Source organism: Coregonus lavaretus (assembly GCF_964263955.1).
Source record: "Coregonus lavaretus genome assembly, chromosome: 11".
Lineage (NCBI taxonomy): Eukaryota > Metazoa > Chordata > Actinopteri > Salmoniformes > Salmonidae > Coregonus > Coregonus lavaretus.
Window position 1 is genome coordinate 5,449,654 of NC_139998.1, and position 17,119 is coordinate 5,466,772.

General features: G+C 46.2%; 1 protein-coding gene across 1 annotated transcript in view; it reads right to left on the reverse strand.

Moving 5' to 3' along the window:
- The window catches only part of LOC311137362 (A-type voltage-gated potassium channel KCND2-like), a gene marked incomplete at both ends in the record, with an annotated part of 120,221 nt that extends 103,516 nt beyond the window's left edge, over positions 1-16,705 (reverse strand). Inside the window, one exon of the mRNA XM_084171811.1 lies at positions 15,594-16,705. Coding sequence (XP_084027937.1) covers positions 15,594-16,705 — 1,112 coding nt within the window. The remainder of the gene's footprint in view (positions 1-15,593) is intronic.
- Between the last annotated feature and the right edge of the window lie 414 nt (positions 16,706-17,119).

The following is a 17,119-nucleotide window of genomic DNA, read 5'->3' on the forward strand; positions in this document are numbered from 1 at the left end:
TTCTTTGTCTGAAAGCAATGGCTAGCTAGTATGCTAACTATTCTAGCTAACTAACTGGCTGAATAAGTTGATGACGGACTCGCTCAAGCTGTCGGGACTAACCCACAACGTTAGACACAGACACGAATTATCTGCTTGGCGTGTTGACACACTGGTGGTTTGTTGTGGCCGAGTATTGATGCTAAACCGTGTTGTTGGAGTCCGGCATGCTAGTTGGCTGTGGCGTCATATGACTAGGTGCCCTGGACGATTTTCACGGAAGAATACTGTACCAAGTTAGCTAGCTGAATAAACTAAGTTAGTCTATTCCTAGAAAACATTGAACCGCTGTAGTTTACATCAATTATAGTTTCTAAGGTGGAAGTTGGGAGAGTTATATTTGGGTGTTTCAGTGAAACTTAAGTGAGGGAGGCCCCGCTCTCTCCTTTCCCAGATGTTTAGTTCATTTCATTCCGATCTCCTTTGCATTATTGTAGCAATTTTCTGTAGCCTGTCAACTATGCTTCTGTCTATCCCTGTTCTCTCCTCTCCGCACAGGCTATACAAACGCCTCACACCGCATGGCTGCTGCCTCTCTAACCTGGTGGTCCCTGCACGCACCACCCACGTGGAGTTCCAGGTCTCAGGCAGCCTCTGGAACTGCCGTTCTGCTGCCAACAAGGCAGAGTTCATCTCAGACTATTACATTTTTTTTTTACATTTTAGTCATTTAGCAGACGCTCTTATCCAGAGCGACTTACAGTTATTTTTTATTTATTTTTATTTTTTCATACTGGCCCGGGAGGATCTTGCCAATGATCTCAAGGCAGCATAGGCAGAGAGTTCATCTCAGCCTATGCTACCCTCCAGTCCCTCGACTTCTTGGCGCTGACAGAAACATGGATTACCACTGAAAACACTGCTACTCCTACTGCTCTCTCCTCATCTGACCATGTGTTCTCGCATACCCCGAGAGCATCTGGTCAGCGGGGTGGTGGCACAGGAATCCTCATCTCTCCCAAGTGGACATTCTCTCTTTTTCCCCTGACCCATCTGTCTATCTCCTCATTTGAATTCCATGCTGTCACAGTCACTAGCCCATTCAAGCTTAACATCCTTGTCATTTATCGCCCTCCAGGTTCCCTTGGAGAGTTCATCAATGAGCTTGACGCCTTGATACGTTCCTTTCCTGAGGATGGCTCACCCCTCACAGTTCTGGGTGACTTCAACCTCCCTACGTCTGCCTTTGACTCATTTCTCTCTGCCTCCTTCTTTCCACTCCTCTCCTCTTTTGACCTCACCCTCTCACCGCCCCCCCTACTCACAAGGCAGGCAATACGTTTGACCTCATCTTTACTAGATGCTGTTCTTCTACTAATCTCACTGCAACTCCCCTCCATGTCTCCGACCACTGCTTTGTATCCTTTTCTCTCTCGCTCTCCTCCAACACTACTCACTCTGCCCCTACTCAGATGGTAATGTGCCGTCGCAACCTTCGCTCTCTCTCTCCCGCTACTCTCTCCTCTTCCATCCTATCATCTCTTCCCTCTGCTCAATCCTTCTCCCTCCAATCTCCTGATTCTGCCTCCTCAACCCTCCTCTCCTCCCTTTCTGCATCCTTTGACTCTCTATGTCCCCTATCCTCCCAGCCAGCTCGGTCCTCCCCTCCTGCTCCGTGGCTTGATGACTCATTGCAAGCTCACAGAACAGGGCTCCGGGCAGCCGAGCGGAAATGGAGGAAAACTAGACTCCCTGCGGACCTGGCATCTTTTCACTCCCTCCTCTCTACATTTTCTTCATCTGTTTCTGCTGCTAAAGCCACTTTCTACCACTCTAAATTCCAAGCATCTGCCTCTAACCCTAGGAAGCTCTTTGCCACCTTCTCCTCCCTGCTGAATCCTCCACCCCCCCCCCCCCCCCTCCTCCCTCTCTGTGGATGACTTCGTCAACCATTTTGAGAAGAAGGTTGACGACATCCGATCCTCGTTTGTTAAGTCAAATGTCACTGCTGGTCCTGCTCACACTGCCCTACCCTATGCTTTGACTTCTTTCTCCCCTCTCTCTCCAGATAAAATCTTGCGACTTGTGACGGCCGGCCGCCCAACAACCTACCTGCTTGACCCTATCCCCTCCTCTCTTCTCCAGACCATCTCCGGTGACTTTCTCCCTTACCTCACCTCGCTCATCAACTCATCCTTGACCGCTGGCTATGTCCCTTCCGTCTTCAAGAGAGCAAGAGTTGCACCCCTCCTCAAAAAACCAACACTGATGTCAACAACTACAGACCAGTATCCCTTCTTTCTTTTCTCTCCAAAACTCTTGAGCGTGCCGTCTTTAGCCAACTCTCTTGCTATCTCTCTCAGAATGACCTTCTTGATCCAAACCAGTCAGGTTTCAAGACTGGTCATTCAACTGAGACTGCTCTTCTCTGTGTCACGGAGGCTCTCCGCACTGCTAAAGCTAACTCTCTCTCCTCTGCTCTTGTCCTTCTAGACCTGTCTGCTGCCTTTGATACTGTGAACCATCAGATCCTCCTCTCCACCCTCTCCGAGCTGGGCATCTCCGGCGCGGCTCACTCTTGGATTGCGTCCTATCTGACCGGTTGCTCCTACCAAGTGGTGTGGCGAGAATCTGTCTCCGCACCACGTGCTCTCACCACTGGTGTCCCCCAGGGCTCAGTTCTAGGCCCTCTCCTATTCTCGCTATACACCAAGTCACTTGGCTCTGTCATATCCTCACATGGCCTCTCCTATCATTGCTACGCAGACGACACACAACTAATCTTCTCCTTTCCCCCTTCTGATAACCAGGTGGCGAATCGCATCTCTGCATGTCTGGCAGACATATCAGTGTGGATGACGGATCACCACCTCAAGCTGAACCTCGGCAAGACGGAGCTGCTCTACCTCCCGAGGAAGGACTGCCCGTTCCATGATCTCGCCATAACGGTTGACAACTCCGTTGTGTCCTCCTCCCAGATCCCAGAGTGCGAAGAGCCTTGGCGTGACCCTGGACAACACCCTGTCGTTCTCTGCTAACATCAAGGCGGTGACACGATCCTGTAGGTTCATGCTCTACAACATTCGGAGAGTACGACCCTGCCTTACACAGGAAGCGGCACAGGTCCTAATCCAGGCACTTCTTCCGTCTGGATTCCTGCAACTCGCTGTTTGCTGGGCTCCCTGCCTGTGCCATTAAACCCCTACAACTCATCCAGAATGGCGCAGCCCGTCTGGTGTTCAACCTTCCCAAGTTCTCTCACGTCACCCCGCTCCTCCACACACTCCACTGGCTTCCAGTTGAAGCTCGCATCTGCTACAAGACCATGGTGCTTGCCTACAGAGCTGTGAGGGGAACGGCACCTCTGTACCTTCAGGCTCTGATCAGTCCCTACACCCAAACGAGGGCATTGCGTTCATCCACCTCTGGCCTGCTGGCCCCCCTACCTCTGCGGAAGCACAGTTCCCGCTCAGCTCAGTCAAAACTGTTCGCTGCTCTGGCACCCCAATGGTGGAACAAGTTCCCTCACGATGCCAGGACAGCGGAGTCACTCACCACCTTCCGGAGACACTTGAAACCCCACCTCTTTAAGGAATACCTGGGATAGGATAAAGTAATCATTCTACCCCCCCTTACCCCACCCCCCAAAAAAATAAAAATAAAAATACATATTGTAAAGTGGTTATCCCACTGGCTATAAGGTGAATGAACCAATTTGTAAGTCGCTCTGGATAAGAGCGTCTGCTAAATTATGTAAATGTAATACATCGCCGAGTCCCTTTGCCAGGGGTATATACATCCCTCCACTTCACCCGCCTCCTCGAGTTTCTTCTTTGTGAAGAAAAAAGACGGTGTTCTTCGCCCTTGCATTGATTATCGACCACTGAACCAGGAGACGGTAAGATTTAGTTATCCTCTCCCCCTCATTCCGTCAGCAATCGAGTCAATGCATGGGGTGCGCTTCTTCACCAAATTAGATCTCAGGAGTGCGTACAACCTGGTGCGTGTTTGAGAGGGGGATGAGTGGAAGACAGCATTCAGCACAACCACGGGGCATTATGAATACCTGGTGATGCCCTACGGTTTGATGAATGCTCCATCTGTCTTCCAGTCCTTTGTGAACGAGGTGTTTCGGGACATGCTTGGACGCGGAGTAGCGGTCTACATCGATGACATTCTGGTGTATTCTGGTACGCGCGCCGAGCATGTGTCACTGGTTCGCATTTTAGCCGTGTGTAATTGGCCGACTCCCACCACGAGTAAGGAGGTGCAGCGCTTTCTGGGCTTCGCCAACTACTATCGGAGGTTTATCCGGGGCTTTGGCAAGGTCGCAGCTCCCATTACATCTCTGTTGAAGGGTGGGCCGTCCCGGCTCCGCTGGTCTGCTGAGGCTGACTTGGCCTTCAGGAATCTGAGGGGTCTGTTCACCTCAGCCCCGGTACTGGCCCATCCCCGATCCAACACTACCGTTTGTAGTGGAGGTGGATGCGTCCGTGGTAGGGATAAGCGCTGTCCTATCTCAATGCTCGGGCACGCACCCAAGCTCCGCCCCTGTGCCTTTTTCTCTAAGAAGCTCAGCCCGGCGGAGCACAACTACGACGTTGGTGATCGGGAGCTGTTGGCTGTTGTCCGAGCCTTGACCGTGTGGAGGCATTGGCTCAAAGGGCCGAAACACCCTTTCTTCATCTGGACGGACCACCGTAACCTGGAGTACATCCGGGCAGCGAAGAGGCTGAATCCTCGCCAGGCCAGTTGAGCCATATTCTTCACCCGGTTCGATTTTACATTGTCATACATTCCGGGTACGAAGAACATGAAGGCAGACGCACTGTCCAGCTGTATGACACAGAGGAGAGGCCCAGAGACAACACCCCCATACTCCCGGCCTCCTGCATTGTGGCGCCGGTAGTATGGGCGATGGACGTGGATATAGAGCAGGCATTACGCACAGATCCATCTCCACCACAGTGTCCAGCTGGGCTGCGGTACGTGCCTGCTCTTATCCGTGATCGTCTGATCTTCTGGGCACACACGTCACCCTCCTCTGGTCACCCAGGTATCGGCCGTACAGTGCGCTGCTTGAGCGGAAAGTACTGGTGGCCTACCTTGGCAAGGACGTGAGGGTGTATGTCTCCTCCTGCTCGGTGTGCGCCCAGAGTAAGGCACCAAGGCACCTCCCAGCGGGTAAGTTACAACCCTTACCAGTTCCACTACGACCATGGTCTCACCTAAGTGTTGATTTCCTGACTGATCTTCCCCTCTCCCAAGGTAACACCACCAGCCTGGTCGTTGTGGACCGCTTTTCCAAGTCCTGCCTCCTCCTTCCTCTGCCCGGTCTCCCCACGGCCCTGCAAACTGCGGAGGCCCTGTTTACACACGTCTTCCGGCACTACGGGGTCTAATGGGCAGGTGGAACGGGTAAATCAGGATGTGGGTATGTTCCTGCGGTCCTACTGCCAGGACCAGCCGGGGGAGTGGTCGGTGTTCTTGCCATGGGCAGAATATTCCCAGAACACTCTCCGCTACTCCTCTACTAAACTAATGCCATTCCAATGTGTTTTAGGTTACCAACCGGTTCTGGCACCATGGCACCAGAGCCAGACCGAGCCTCCTGCGGTTGATGTCTGGTTTCGGCGTGCGGAGGAGACGTGGGACGCTGCCCACGTTCACCTCCAACGCACCGTGCGTTGTCAGAAGGCCAACGCTGACCGCCACCGCAGTGAAGCCCCTTCGTATCGGGGGATCAGGTCTGGCTCTCAAACCGGAATCTGCCCCTCCGCCTGCCCTGCCGGAAGTTGAGCCCGCTGTTTGTGGGGCCGTTCAAAGTCCTGAGGAGAATCAAGGTAATCTATAGGTTATTACTTCCCCCTGATTACCGTTTTAACCCCTCGTTTCATGTGTCCGCACAAGGAGTCTGAGGTGCGGGAGGTCCCTCCACCTTCTCTGGACATCGAGGGGGCCCTGGCGTACTCTGTCTGTTCCATCCTGGATTCGAGGCGTCAGGTGGGGGGCCTTCAGTACCTCGTGGAGTGGGAGGGGTACGGTTCGGAGGAACAGTGCTGGGTCCCGGTGAGGGATATCCTCGATCCCTTCCTGTTGCAGGATTTCCACCATAGCCATCCGGCTCACCCTGCTCCGCGTCCTCCTGGCCATCCTCAAAGCCGGGGTCGGCGCGCTGCTGGAGCTGCACGTCAAGGGGGGGTACTGTCACGACTTCCGCCAAGGCTGCCTCCCCTCCTTGTTCGGGCAGGTTTCGGCATTCGTCGTCACCGGCTTACTAGCCACTGCCGCTCCATATATCATCATTCCATTTGTCTTGTCTTATCAATTACACACACCTGGTTCATATCCCCTCATTAGTCTGTGTATAATTGTTCCCTCTGCCCCCTTGTCCTTGTGGGTGATTGTTTTATGTGAAGATGAGTTTAGCTCGGTTGAGCTTCCTGTACTTTGTATTGCCGGGGTTATTTCTCCCTGTGTGCCTGTATTGTGTTCCAGTGCGCCTGTATTACTTCCTGTGCTGTTGACGCTAACCAGCGTAACTGTGTCCTACGGAATAAACTCTGTATTCTGTGATTTACCCTCCTGCGCCTGACTCCTTCAAATCACACTCTCACAGTATCTCAATATGTAATACCCCTGTCTGTTAGGTTTATGTACTCTTGTTTGTATATTTCTGTTTTTGTATTTGTTTAATTGTTCATAATAATAATTTAAAAGAATATATAAATAAAACAGTGTCCGACAGTCCAGAAGTTTCAGACATAGGTAGCTAAGTTAACTAGCTTTAGCTAGCTACCTTTTAGCTAGCTGCTGTTAAAGACACCGTAACAAACACTAGCCAAACGTAGACAAAAACCTTACATTAGCTATATTCCGCGACAACACTCCAGGAAGATAGCATCGCGAGGCTAACGTTAGCTAGCTAGCGTTACCACGTCCAGAGATATTAGCAAAGAAAATGGCTAGCTAGCTAGCTAACGGTCATTAGCTAACGCTCAAGCTAACAACCTAATTATGATAGGACAACCTATTTAACTGAATGACCATAAAATTAATAATTCAGAACATTTGTTACTTACCGTTTTCAGTCAGCCAAAATAACCTTAGTCTGTCAAAATAACGTTGGCCGTTTTCCACTCAGTCCCACTAGAAGACTTGCAAGTTGCCGGTTGCAACAACCCAACCCAACGCAACGTCTCGATATTTGCTCAAATTATGGTGGACTTCACACGCTGGTGGCAAGAGAATTAACCCACTGGCTGAGTCACATATCTATTATCTAATCATAACAACCCAGCACCAACAACCCAACCTTGCTGTTTTTACAGAAAACAACCCAACTATTGACACAATGCCCGCAACCCAGCAATTGGGTCATCCAAACAACCCAATATTTTTTAGAGTATAACTTACTTCTCAAAGCCTTGACCTGGTGCACACATTTCTCTGTCCTCAGTTTGATTGAAGGCCTCAATCTGTAATTTGCCCTGTAATTGATTGTTTCTAGAAAGAGAGAAGGAATAACACATGATCAAGATGAGCTAGCTACTAGTTTAAAGCTATGAAATATCTAATTGTTACAAAGAATTAATGTATAGGCTACATTTTTGAGAATAATACATGCATTTGCTTACCTTATCAATCTTGAAAACGATACACTAATTTATCACTCCAAAAAAGTGTTAGGAGTGAGTGCACCACAAACATATTTCCAGGGTGTTGATGCATCCTCCTCCCAATACAGCCTCTTCCAACACCACGGGTAGGGGAAGGGTATACATCTGCAAAAGTGATGTTTTGCTTTGATGTCAAATCAACTCATATTGCTGCTAGCTACCTTAGCTGGTGGGCTAGCTAACATGCTACTGAACTGTGAGACTAACATATTGACATGCATATTCGTATTAAAAGACAGCAACGTATTCACTAAAAAAATACAAGTGTTTAGGCAAATCATTAGTTAGTTAGCTAGCTATCACATTAATTGTGCAAAAATATGATCGATAACATTAGCTAGCTAAGCACTAGCCAGTCAGGGGCGCTGACAGATTGAAACTGGTATCAACAAAATGTGTTTCACTCTATCCCATAAAACATGACATTGCTAATTAGGAATCATTTACCTAATAAAATGTTAAAGTTGATTAAGTAGTTGAATAAGTTAGACACTCACCGGACAACTTTGGTAGCTAGCTAGATAGCTTGGTTTCCATTTTCCAACATATATTTCTAATCCCCCTAATTGGTCATCAACGGTTACTGGTCTTGGAACTCATGTGTTCACCAGAAACGGCTTCTGGTAAACTGTTCGCTACTAGTGGCAATAAATATTGTTGCCACAGGTTTGCTACAGATTCCAATAGAAAAACTCTGCCGAACTGTTTGCCACTAGTGGCAATGAATAATCTAATAAATAACTACTGGCAACATTTTGTGGCACACTATTTAGTTTGCAGCAAATTTGCCACAAACATGCGGGAAGTTTGCCACAACAAATGCATTTTTGTAAGGGTTTCTCCCTGAACACACACCCACCATAACACAAGCTGGGGACAATACCCAAAATGACCAGGAAGGGCCTGCGTCTGTCATAGGGGTTGGGTTAGAGAGACGTTATTCCTTTAGGGTGTTGAAACCTCCCCAATATATGGACCTGTAAAAGTTGGTTTTGTAACACCAAAGAGGCCAGGCCTATATGAGCCAAGTTGATCATATGCTCATAGCATTGATGTATTGGCCAAGGTGATTTTACCACTACTGTGTTGTCGGGACCATTAGTGCAAATGGATATACCATTTGAAATAATGGTGAGGAATGTTATGTATTGAATGTATAATGTTCGTAAACATCCTACCCATAAAAGGGTGATGTTGCCCACAGAAAGCCTGTGGCTGTTTAACCTCCATATGTTGTGTGGTTGCCCGGATCTTGCTGGGTTAACGTTTACTATTGAATCGAAGCATGCTGTCCTGTGTATACAGTTGAAGTCGGAAGTTTACGTACACCTTAGCCAAATACATTTAAATTCAGTTTTTCACAATTCCTGACATTTCATCCTAGTAAAAATTCCCTGTCTTAGGTCAGTTCGGATCACCACTTTATTTTAAGAATGTGAAATGTCAGAATAATAGTAGAGATAATGATTTATTTCAGCTTTGATTTCTTTCATCACATTCCCAGTGGGTCAGAAGTTTACATACACTCAATTAGTATTTGGTAGCATTGCCTTTAAATTGTTTAATTTGGGTCAAACGTTTCGGGTAGCCTTCCACAAGCTTCCCACAATAAGTTGGGTGAATTTTGGCCCATTCCTCCTGACAGAGCTGGTGTAACTAAATCAGGTTTGTAGGCCTCCTTGCTCGCACACGCTTTTCAGTTCTGCCCACAGATTTTCTATAGGATTGAGGTCAGGGCTTTGTGATGGCCACTCCAATACCTTGACTTTGTTGTCCTTAAGCCATTTTGCCACAACTTTGAAAGTATTCTTGGGGTCATTGTCCATTTGGAAGATCCATTTGCGACCAGGCTTTAACTTCCTGACTGATGTCTTGAGATGTTGCTTCAATATATCCACATAATTTTTCCTCCAAACATAACGATGGTACTTATGGCCAAACAGTTATATTTTTGTTTCATCAGACCAGAGGACATTTCTCCAAAAAGTACGATCTTTGTCCCCATGTGCAGTTGCAAACCGTAGGCTTTTTTTATGGCGGTTTTGGTGCAGTGGCTTCTTCCTTGCTGAGCGGCCTTTCAGGTTATGTCGATATAGGACTCGTTTTAATGTGGATATAGATACTTTTGTACCTGTTTCCTCCAGCATCTTCACAAGGTCCTTTGCTGTTGTTCTGGGATTGATTTGCACTTTTCGCACCAAAGTACGTTCATCTCTAGGAGACAGAACGCATCTCCTTCCTGAGCGGTATGATGGCTGCGTGGTCCCATGGTGTTTAAACGTGCGTACTATTGTTTGAACAGATTAACGTGGTACCTTCAGGCGTTTGGAAATTGCTCGCAAGGATGAACCAGACTTGTGGAGGTCTACAATTATTTTTCTGAGGTCTTGGCTGATTTCTTTTGATTTTCCCATGATGTCAAGCAAAGAGGCACTGCGTTTAAAGGTAGGCGTTGAAATACATCCACAGGTACACCTCCAATTAACTCAAATGATGTCAATTAGCCTATCAGAAGCTTCTAAAGCCATGACATCATTTTCTGGAAGTTTCCAAGCTGTTTAAAGGCACAGTCAACTTAGTGTATGTAAACATCTGACACACTGGAATTGTGATACAGTGAATTATAAGTGAAATAATCTGTCTGTAAACAATTGTTGGAAAAATTACTTGTGTCATGCACAAAGTAGATGCCAAAACTATAGTTTGTTAACAAGAAATGTGTGGAGTGGTTGAAAAACCTAAAAAAATCCAACCTAAGTGTATATAAACTTCCGACTTCAACTGCATATTTAGTAATGAGACTACAGACATAACAACATTGACCCTGCTGTCTATCAGCACTAAAACACCTGATTCAAATCAAAGGCTTGACCAACCGGTGCCCCCGCACTTTGACTCTGTACTGGTACCCCCTGTATATTGCCTCCCTACTGTTATTTTATTTTACTGCTGCTCTTTAATTATTAGCTTTTGTTTTCTTAAAACTGAATTGTTTGTTAAGGGCTTGTAAGTAAGCATTTCACTGTAAGGTCTACACCAGTTGTATTCAGTGCATGTGGGAAATAAAATGTGATTTGATTTGATTTGATCTGATGATGAGTTGATTCTTTGAATCAATTGTGTGAGTGCTTGGCCAAAAACTAAATGTGCACCCATTTGACCAAATTCCATATCGAAATAAATTGCCTGAATTGATGCGATAACTATACATTTAAAACTTTAATGTGCACCATACTTTAAAATAATTATATTTTAAACTACTACTAGTTTGATGGTTGTAGCCAACAATTGTCCCATGAACAGTCACCTTATTCCCCAGACGGACTGAGAGTGGCTAGCGGTGTGGTGTGGCGTGCATGTCCCTTCCATGACTCACTTCTCTCCTCTCCCCCTTTCTTTCACCCTCGCCGCCCGTGAGTTTTGCTTGACTTGGTCGTTTTCACAGCTGCTCACGTCTCGGCGGTGCACTCCATTACACCTTAAATCAGTTAAGAGATCTGAAGCACCAAAAAAACCTCCCTGTGAAGCTAATTCACCCTGACCATTTTTATACTTTAGCAAGAAAAAAACAGATAGCCCCATCACCCTGACCGTACTGTGAGGAGCAGCTAGAGAGGGTTACAGTGAGGGAAAAAAGTATTTGATCCCCTGCTGATTTTGTACGTTTGCCCACTGACAAAGACATGATCAGTCTATAAATTTAATGGTAGGTTTATTTGAACAGTGAGAGACGGAATAACAACAAAAAAATCCAGAAAAATGCATGTCAAAAATGTTATAAATTGATTTGCATTTTAATGAGGGAAATAAGTATTTGACCCCTCTGCAAAACATGACTTAGTACTTGGTGGCAAAACCCTTGTTGGCAATGACAGAGGTCAGACGTTTCTTGTAGTTGGCCACCAGGTTTGCAAACATCTCAAGAGGAATTTTGTCCCACTCCTCTTTGCAGATCTTCTCCAAGTCATTAAGGTTTCGAGGCTGACGTTTGGAAACTCAAACCTTCAGCTCCCTCCACAGATTTCCTATGGGATTAAGGTCTGGAGACTGGCTAGGCCACTCCAGGACCTTAATGTACTTCTTCTTGAGCCACTCCTTTGTTGCCTTGGCCGTGTGTTTTGGGTCATTGTCATGCTGGAATACCCATCCACGACCCATTTTCAATGCCCTGGTCGAGGGAAGGAGGTTCTCACCCAAGATTTGACGGTACATGGCCCCGTCCATCGTCCCTTTGATGCGGTGAAGTTGTCCTGTCCCCTTAGCAGAAAAACAACCCCAAAGCATAATGTTTCCACTTCCATGTTTGACGGTGGGGATGGTGTTCTTGGAGTCATAGGCAGCATTCCTCCTCCTCCAAACACGGCGAGTTGAGTTGATGCCAAAGAGCTCCATTTTGGTCTCATCTGACCACAACACTTTCACCCAGTTCTCATCTGAATCATTCAGATGTTCATTGGCAAACTTCAGATGGGCCTGTAAATGTGCTTTCTTGAGCAGGGGGACCTTGCGGGCCCTGCAGGATTTCAGTCCTTCACGGCGTAGTGTGTTACCAATTGTTTTCTTGGTGACTATGGTCCCAGCTGCCTTGAGATCATTGACAAGATCCTCCCGTGTAGTTCTGGGCTGATTCCTCACCGTTCTCATGATCATTGCAACTCCACGAGGTGAGATCTTGCATGGAGCCCCAGGCCGAGGGAGATTGACAGTTCTTTTGTGTTTCTTCCATTTGCTAATAATCGCACCAACTGTTGTCACCTTTTCACCAAGCTGCTTGGCGATGGTCTTGTAGCTCATTCCAGCCTTGTGTAGGTCTACAATCTTGTCCCTGACATCCTTGGAGAGCTCTTTGGTCTTGGCCATGGTGGAGAGTTTGGAATCTGATTGATTGATTGCTTCTGTGGACAGGTGTCTTTTATACATGTATCAAACTGAGATTAGGAGCACTCCCTTTAAGAGTGTGCTCCTAATCTCAGCTCGTTACCTGTATAAAAGACACCTGGGAGCCAGAAATCTTTCTGATTGAGAGGGGGTCAAATACTTATTTCCCTCATTAAAATGCAAGTCAATTTCTAACATTTTTGACATGCGTTTTTCTGGATTTTGTTGTTGTTATTCTGTCTCTCACTGTTCAAATAAACCTACCATTAAAATCATAGACTGATAATTTCTTTGTCAGTGGGCAAACGTACAAAATCAGCAGAGGATCAAATACTTTTTTCCCTCACTGTATATACTGTGGCAAACAAACACATACACTCTTAGAATTTGTTTTGCTATCTAGAACCTAAAAGGGTTCTTCGGCTGTCCCCATAGGCGAACCCTTTGAAGAACCCTTTTTGGTTCCAGGTAGAACCCTTTCAACAGAGGGTTCTACCTGGAACCACAAATGATTCTTCAATGTACAGAAATGAGACAATGTTTTCCATTAGAGTCTGGCTCAGATGAGTCTACAGTATACTTAGAAATGTTCCAAAAGGGTTCTTTGGCTGTCTCCATAGAATAACCCGTTTTGGTTCCTGGTAGAACCCTTTTGGGTTCCATGTAGAACCCTCTGTAGAAAGGGAGGAGAAGCTATAATGAGCTAGCGCAGCCAGGTAGTTATGGGGGTTACCGCCCAGCCACAGAGACACACACAGAGGCATGACACACACACCCGCGCACACACATATACACACACAGTCACAGAGGTGTGACACGCAGCTGCACAGTGCTATTGATTCTGGTCTCCAGACGCCCCTTCCCTTTCTCTTTCTCTCCCTTCTCTCGCTGTCCTCTCTCTTTCTCTCCCTCTCTCTATTCCTCTCTCTCTCTTCCCTCTCATTCAGAATGCCTGCCAAGTGGCTGGCTGGCTGTGTAAACGAAAGGGGTCGTCCACCTCTCCTCCTCTCCCCTGGTGTCTGCATGTCTGCTTAGGCACGATCAATGGTCCATCAGGAGAGGGAGAGGAGTGTCCAGCCTGTCCTGTCTTTACCTCCACAGGATCCAAGGAGAAGGAGGAGGAGGGGAGGAAATAGAAGATTTACAGTACATAAGCATTCCAGGTGAAGCTGGTTGAGAGAATGCCAAGAGTGTGCAAAGCTGTCATCAAGGCAAAGGGTGGCTATTTGAATCTCAAATATAAAATATATTTTCATTTGTTTAACACTTTTTTGGTTACTACATGATTCCATATGTGTTATTTCATAGTTTTGATGTCTTCATTATTATTCTACAATGTAGAAAATAGTAAAAATAAAGAAAAACCCTTGAATGAGTAGGTGTTCTAAAACTTTTGACTGGTACTGTATGTAGTGGAAAAAGATCAAGATGCAGTAATTGACTATAGAGTGTTTGTGGTGGTGAGAGGGTAATAATTCTAAGGATATCAAACAGATTCGATTATGGGGTTTGTTTCAACTGAAGTTCCCAAAGTCTAGGAGCGATCCCCGCTGCTACCTCATCTGGAATAGGCACCCTGTTCCCTATTTAATGCTCTACTTTTGACCAGGGCACATGGGGAACAGAGTGCCATTTGGGATGCAGCCTATATCGCTCTAAACTAGAAAGTTAATATTCATATCAGACCTGGACCAGGATTTGGTTCACTTTGATCAATTAGTTCCCATGCTGTGCTTTGAAACAGACTGATACACACCATCAGAATCAGAATCCCTCCATATATAGTGGATAGAGCCTCAGATAACTTTGTGAAAAAGTAGCTTTAATACCTTCTAACTTTCATATATTCCCTCTCTAGAAAATAATGATGACTCCATCAATACTGGGGGGTTGAAGATGGGTGTTATCCTAATCAGGCAACATTAAAATGACACTCATCAAGTTGATGTTCTAGCAGGTCATTGCTAGACTGGGTACCAGTCTGTTTAGCTATAATTCCACTCCTTGCCACACCTTGTCATGCAAAACATTGGCATGACAAATGAGTGGCAAGGAATGAAATGTTAGCACAGACAGACTGGATTTCTCCAGGCTAGGTCATTGTAGGTCTAACAGTTATCCTCAGATAACCGTAGAAAGGTTTGTGGAGAGTACTACAGCTACTTTTCCACATATTATCTATCTGAGACCATCAGAATCCTTCCATATATTCTCCATATCCTTAGATAAACAAATTACTTCTCTCTCTAGAAGATTCTATGTGAAAAAGATATGCTGCATGTTATTCTGCAGCTCAGGTTGCACATCTGTCAACATGGCTCTCCGATATAATAGACTGACAGAACCGCTGCCATTAACAAGGTCGTTTCAGGTTAGTCATACAACATCTCTCTCAAGCCAATAAGCAACATGGTAGGGATGGATTAAGCATCAGGGTTGGTGTCAATTTCATTTAAATTCAGTGAAATAAGCTTTTTATTATTCAGTTAAATCAGATGAAAAGAGATAGAGTGAAGCAGCTTGCCAGGTGAAAATGAGTGGAATGGTGTTGCCTGTAGGTAATCATCAATATTTTGACAGGCCTCCAAATTCTTGCAGGAATCTAACCACATTTCATAAATAATGAAAGATTTGAATCAATTCGGCTCACAGCTCTTCATGGATAAGTGATTTGAACAAATTACAGATATGACCGTACAACTCGAAAAGGAAGGATGAGAGACCTTTTACTCCTCATTAACTTTGTCAATATAAGTAGTTATAACCAAGTGAAACGATGTGTGGGGTTTCTTAATCAGTTATGCTTACCAGCCTTCTAATATGAATAAAAGTATTGTTGTACCATAAAGCTTTCCTAGAGTGTGAAATAGTAATGATAGGCCTAGGTTTTATATGCCTAGAATGAAATGCATTAGAAGGGTTTCCAAGACCAGGCTTTATCAGTGAGAAACTGCAGTGATGCATGACTGTAGTATAGGCCTACCAAGAACCTCTTTGGTAGCGAAGCTCATTTCGACACACTGAAAACATTTACCATCTCCAACAGGCAGCACCTACCCCAGTGTTGTCATGGTGACTATGGTGTACCAGAAAGCAGCGGGAATGCTGGTGAACTTGCTGGAGGCGGAGCCCTTCTCTGCATAGAACATCACAGTGGCAAAGATAATGATGGCCATGGTGAGGGAGAAGAGGAGGAAGCCCAGCTCCGAGGCACAGCTCTTCAGTGTGTAGCCCAGGATACGCAGGCCCGCGGAGTGGCGGGAGAATTTGAAAATCCTGAAAACCCGGAAGACCCTGAGAGTGACGAACGCCCCGCTCACTTGGTCGTTGTCTGTCACGACCAAGCCAATGTAGTAAGGCATGATGGCAACCACGTCGATGATGCTCATCACACTCTTCATGAAGTTATACCGGCTGGGAGCCGCGATTAACCGTAACAGGTACTCGACGGTGAAGATCATGACGCAGGCCGTGTCCAGGCAGAAGAAGGCCACTGCATAACGGTCCCCGCACGAGATGTCCTTGGAGCGGTTAGGCAGGGTTCCACACGGCACCGTCTCCACCACATTGGCCATGACCGAGATGGCGATGAAAAACCCGGTGACATAATAGAGGACCAGGGCCATGGTGCTCGTGTGGGGATTCTCAAAAGCCCGCCACATGTACTCCCGGAAGGTCATGTTTAACGGAGCTATATCTTCTTTCTCGTTGTCTTCGTTATCCTGCAGCCTCTCCTGGTTCTCGCGGCGCCGGTCCTTGTACTCCTCATAGCAACAGTCGGCAATAATCTCAGGTATGATTCCGAAAAACAACAACTCTTCATCATACGCGGCAATGCACTCCTGGCGCGGGTAGTGCAGTTTGCCCGTGCGGTAGAAATTCAGAATGTGTCTAAAGATATCAGGGTCACGATCAAAAAAGTACTCGTTTGTTTTCTCATGGAAAAAGTAATCCCTCTCGGTGCTCCCTAGTAAAGTGTCGGGGTAGCGTTCCAAAGTGTTACTCCATGTCTGGAACTTCTGACCGCTGATGTTGAGGAGGATAAGTCCCTGGTCTTGGGCTTCCTTCTTTTCCCGGGGAGGGATGGGCATAGGGCTAGTCGCCACCGGAATCCATCCAATAGCCGCCGCGCGAGCAAAGGGGAGCCATGCCGCCACTCCTGTAGCCATGTTGACTGACCGGTTAGACCAGTGTGTTTAGAACCACCCTGATGCTATGGCTATCATAGGTGAATGAACATCTACAGAGGATAGAATACAAGGTATTAGAATAAATAGCATTTGCAAATCAAAAGCTATGTGGCTGGGTATCTGAGGTGGTCTACATGAAATGTTAACCTACACCAGAAAGCTTATTTAGTTCACATCTGTAATATGACTGGGGTTGGGGTTAGAGTGGCAAACACTCTACATATATTTTCAATTAAAGTTGTCAATTATTTTGTCATAAAGGAAATAAATGGGAACTAAAGACACACACATCAGTCAAAAAAAAAGACAAAGATGAATAATTAAAATATATGTTTTATGGAAAGCTTACCATAACTTATTCTTCACAATGCATCCATAGTTAAATAAATGAAA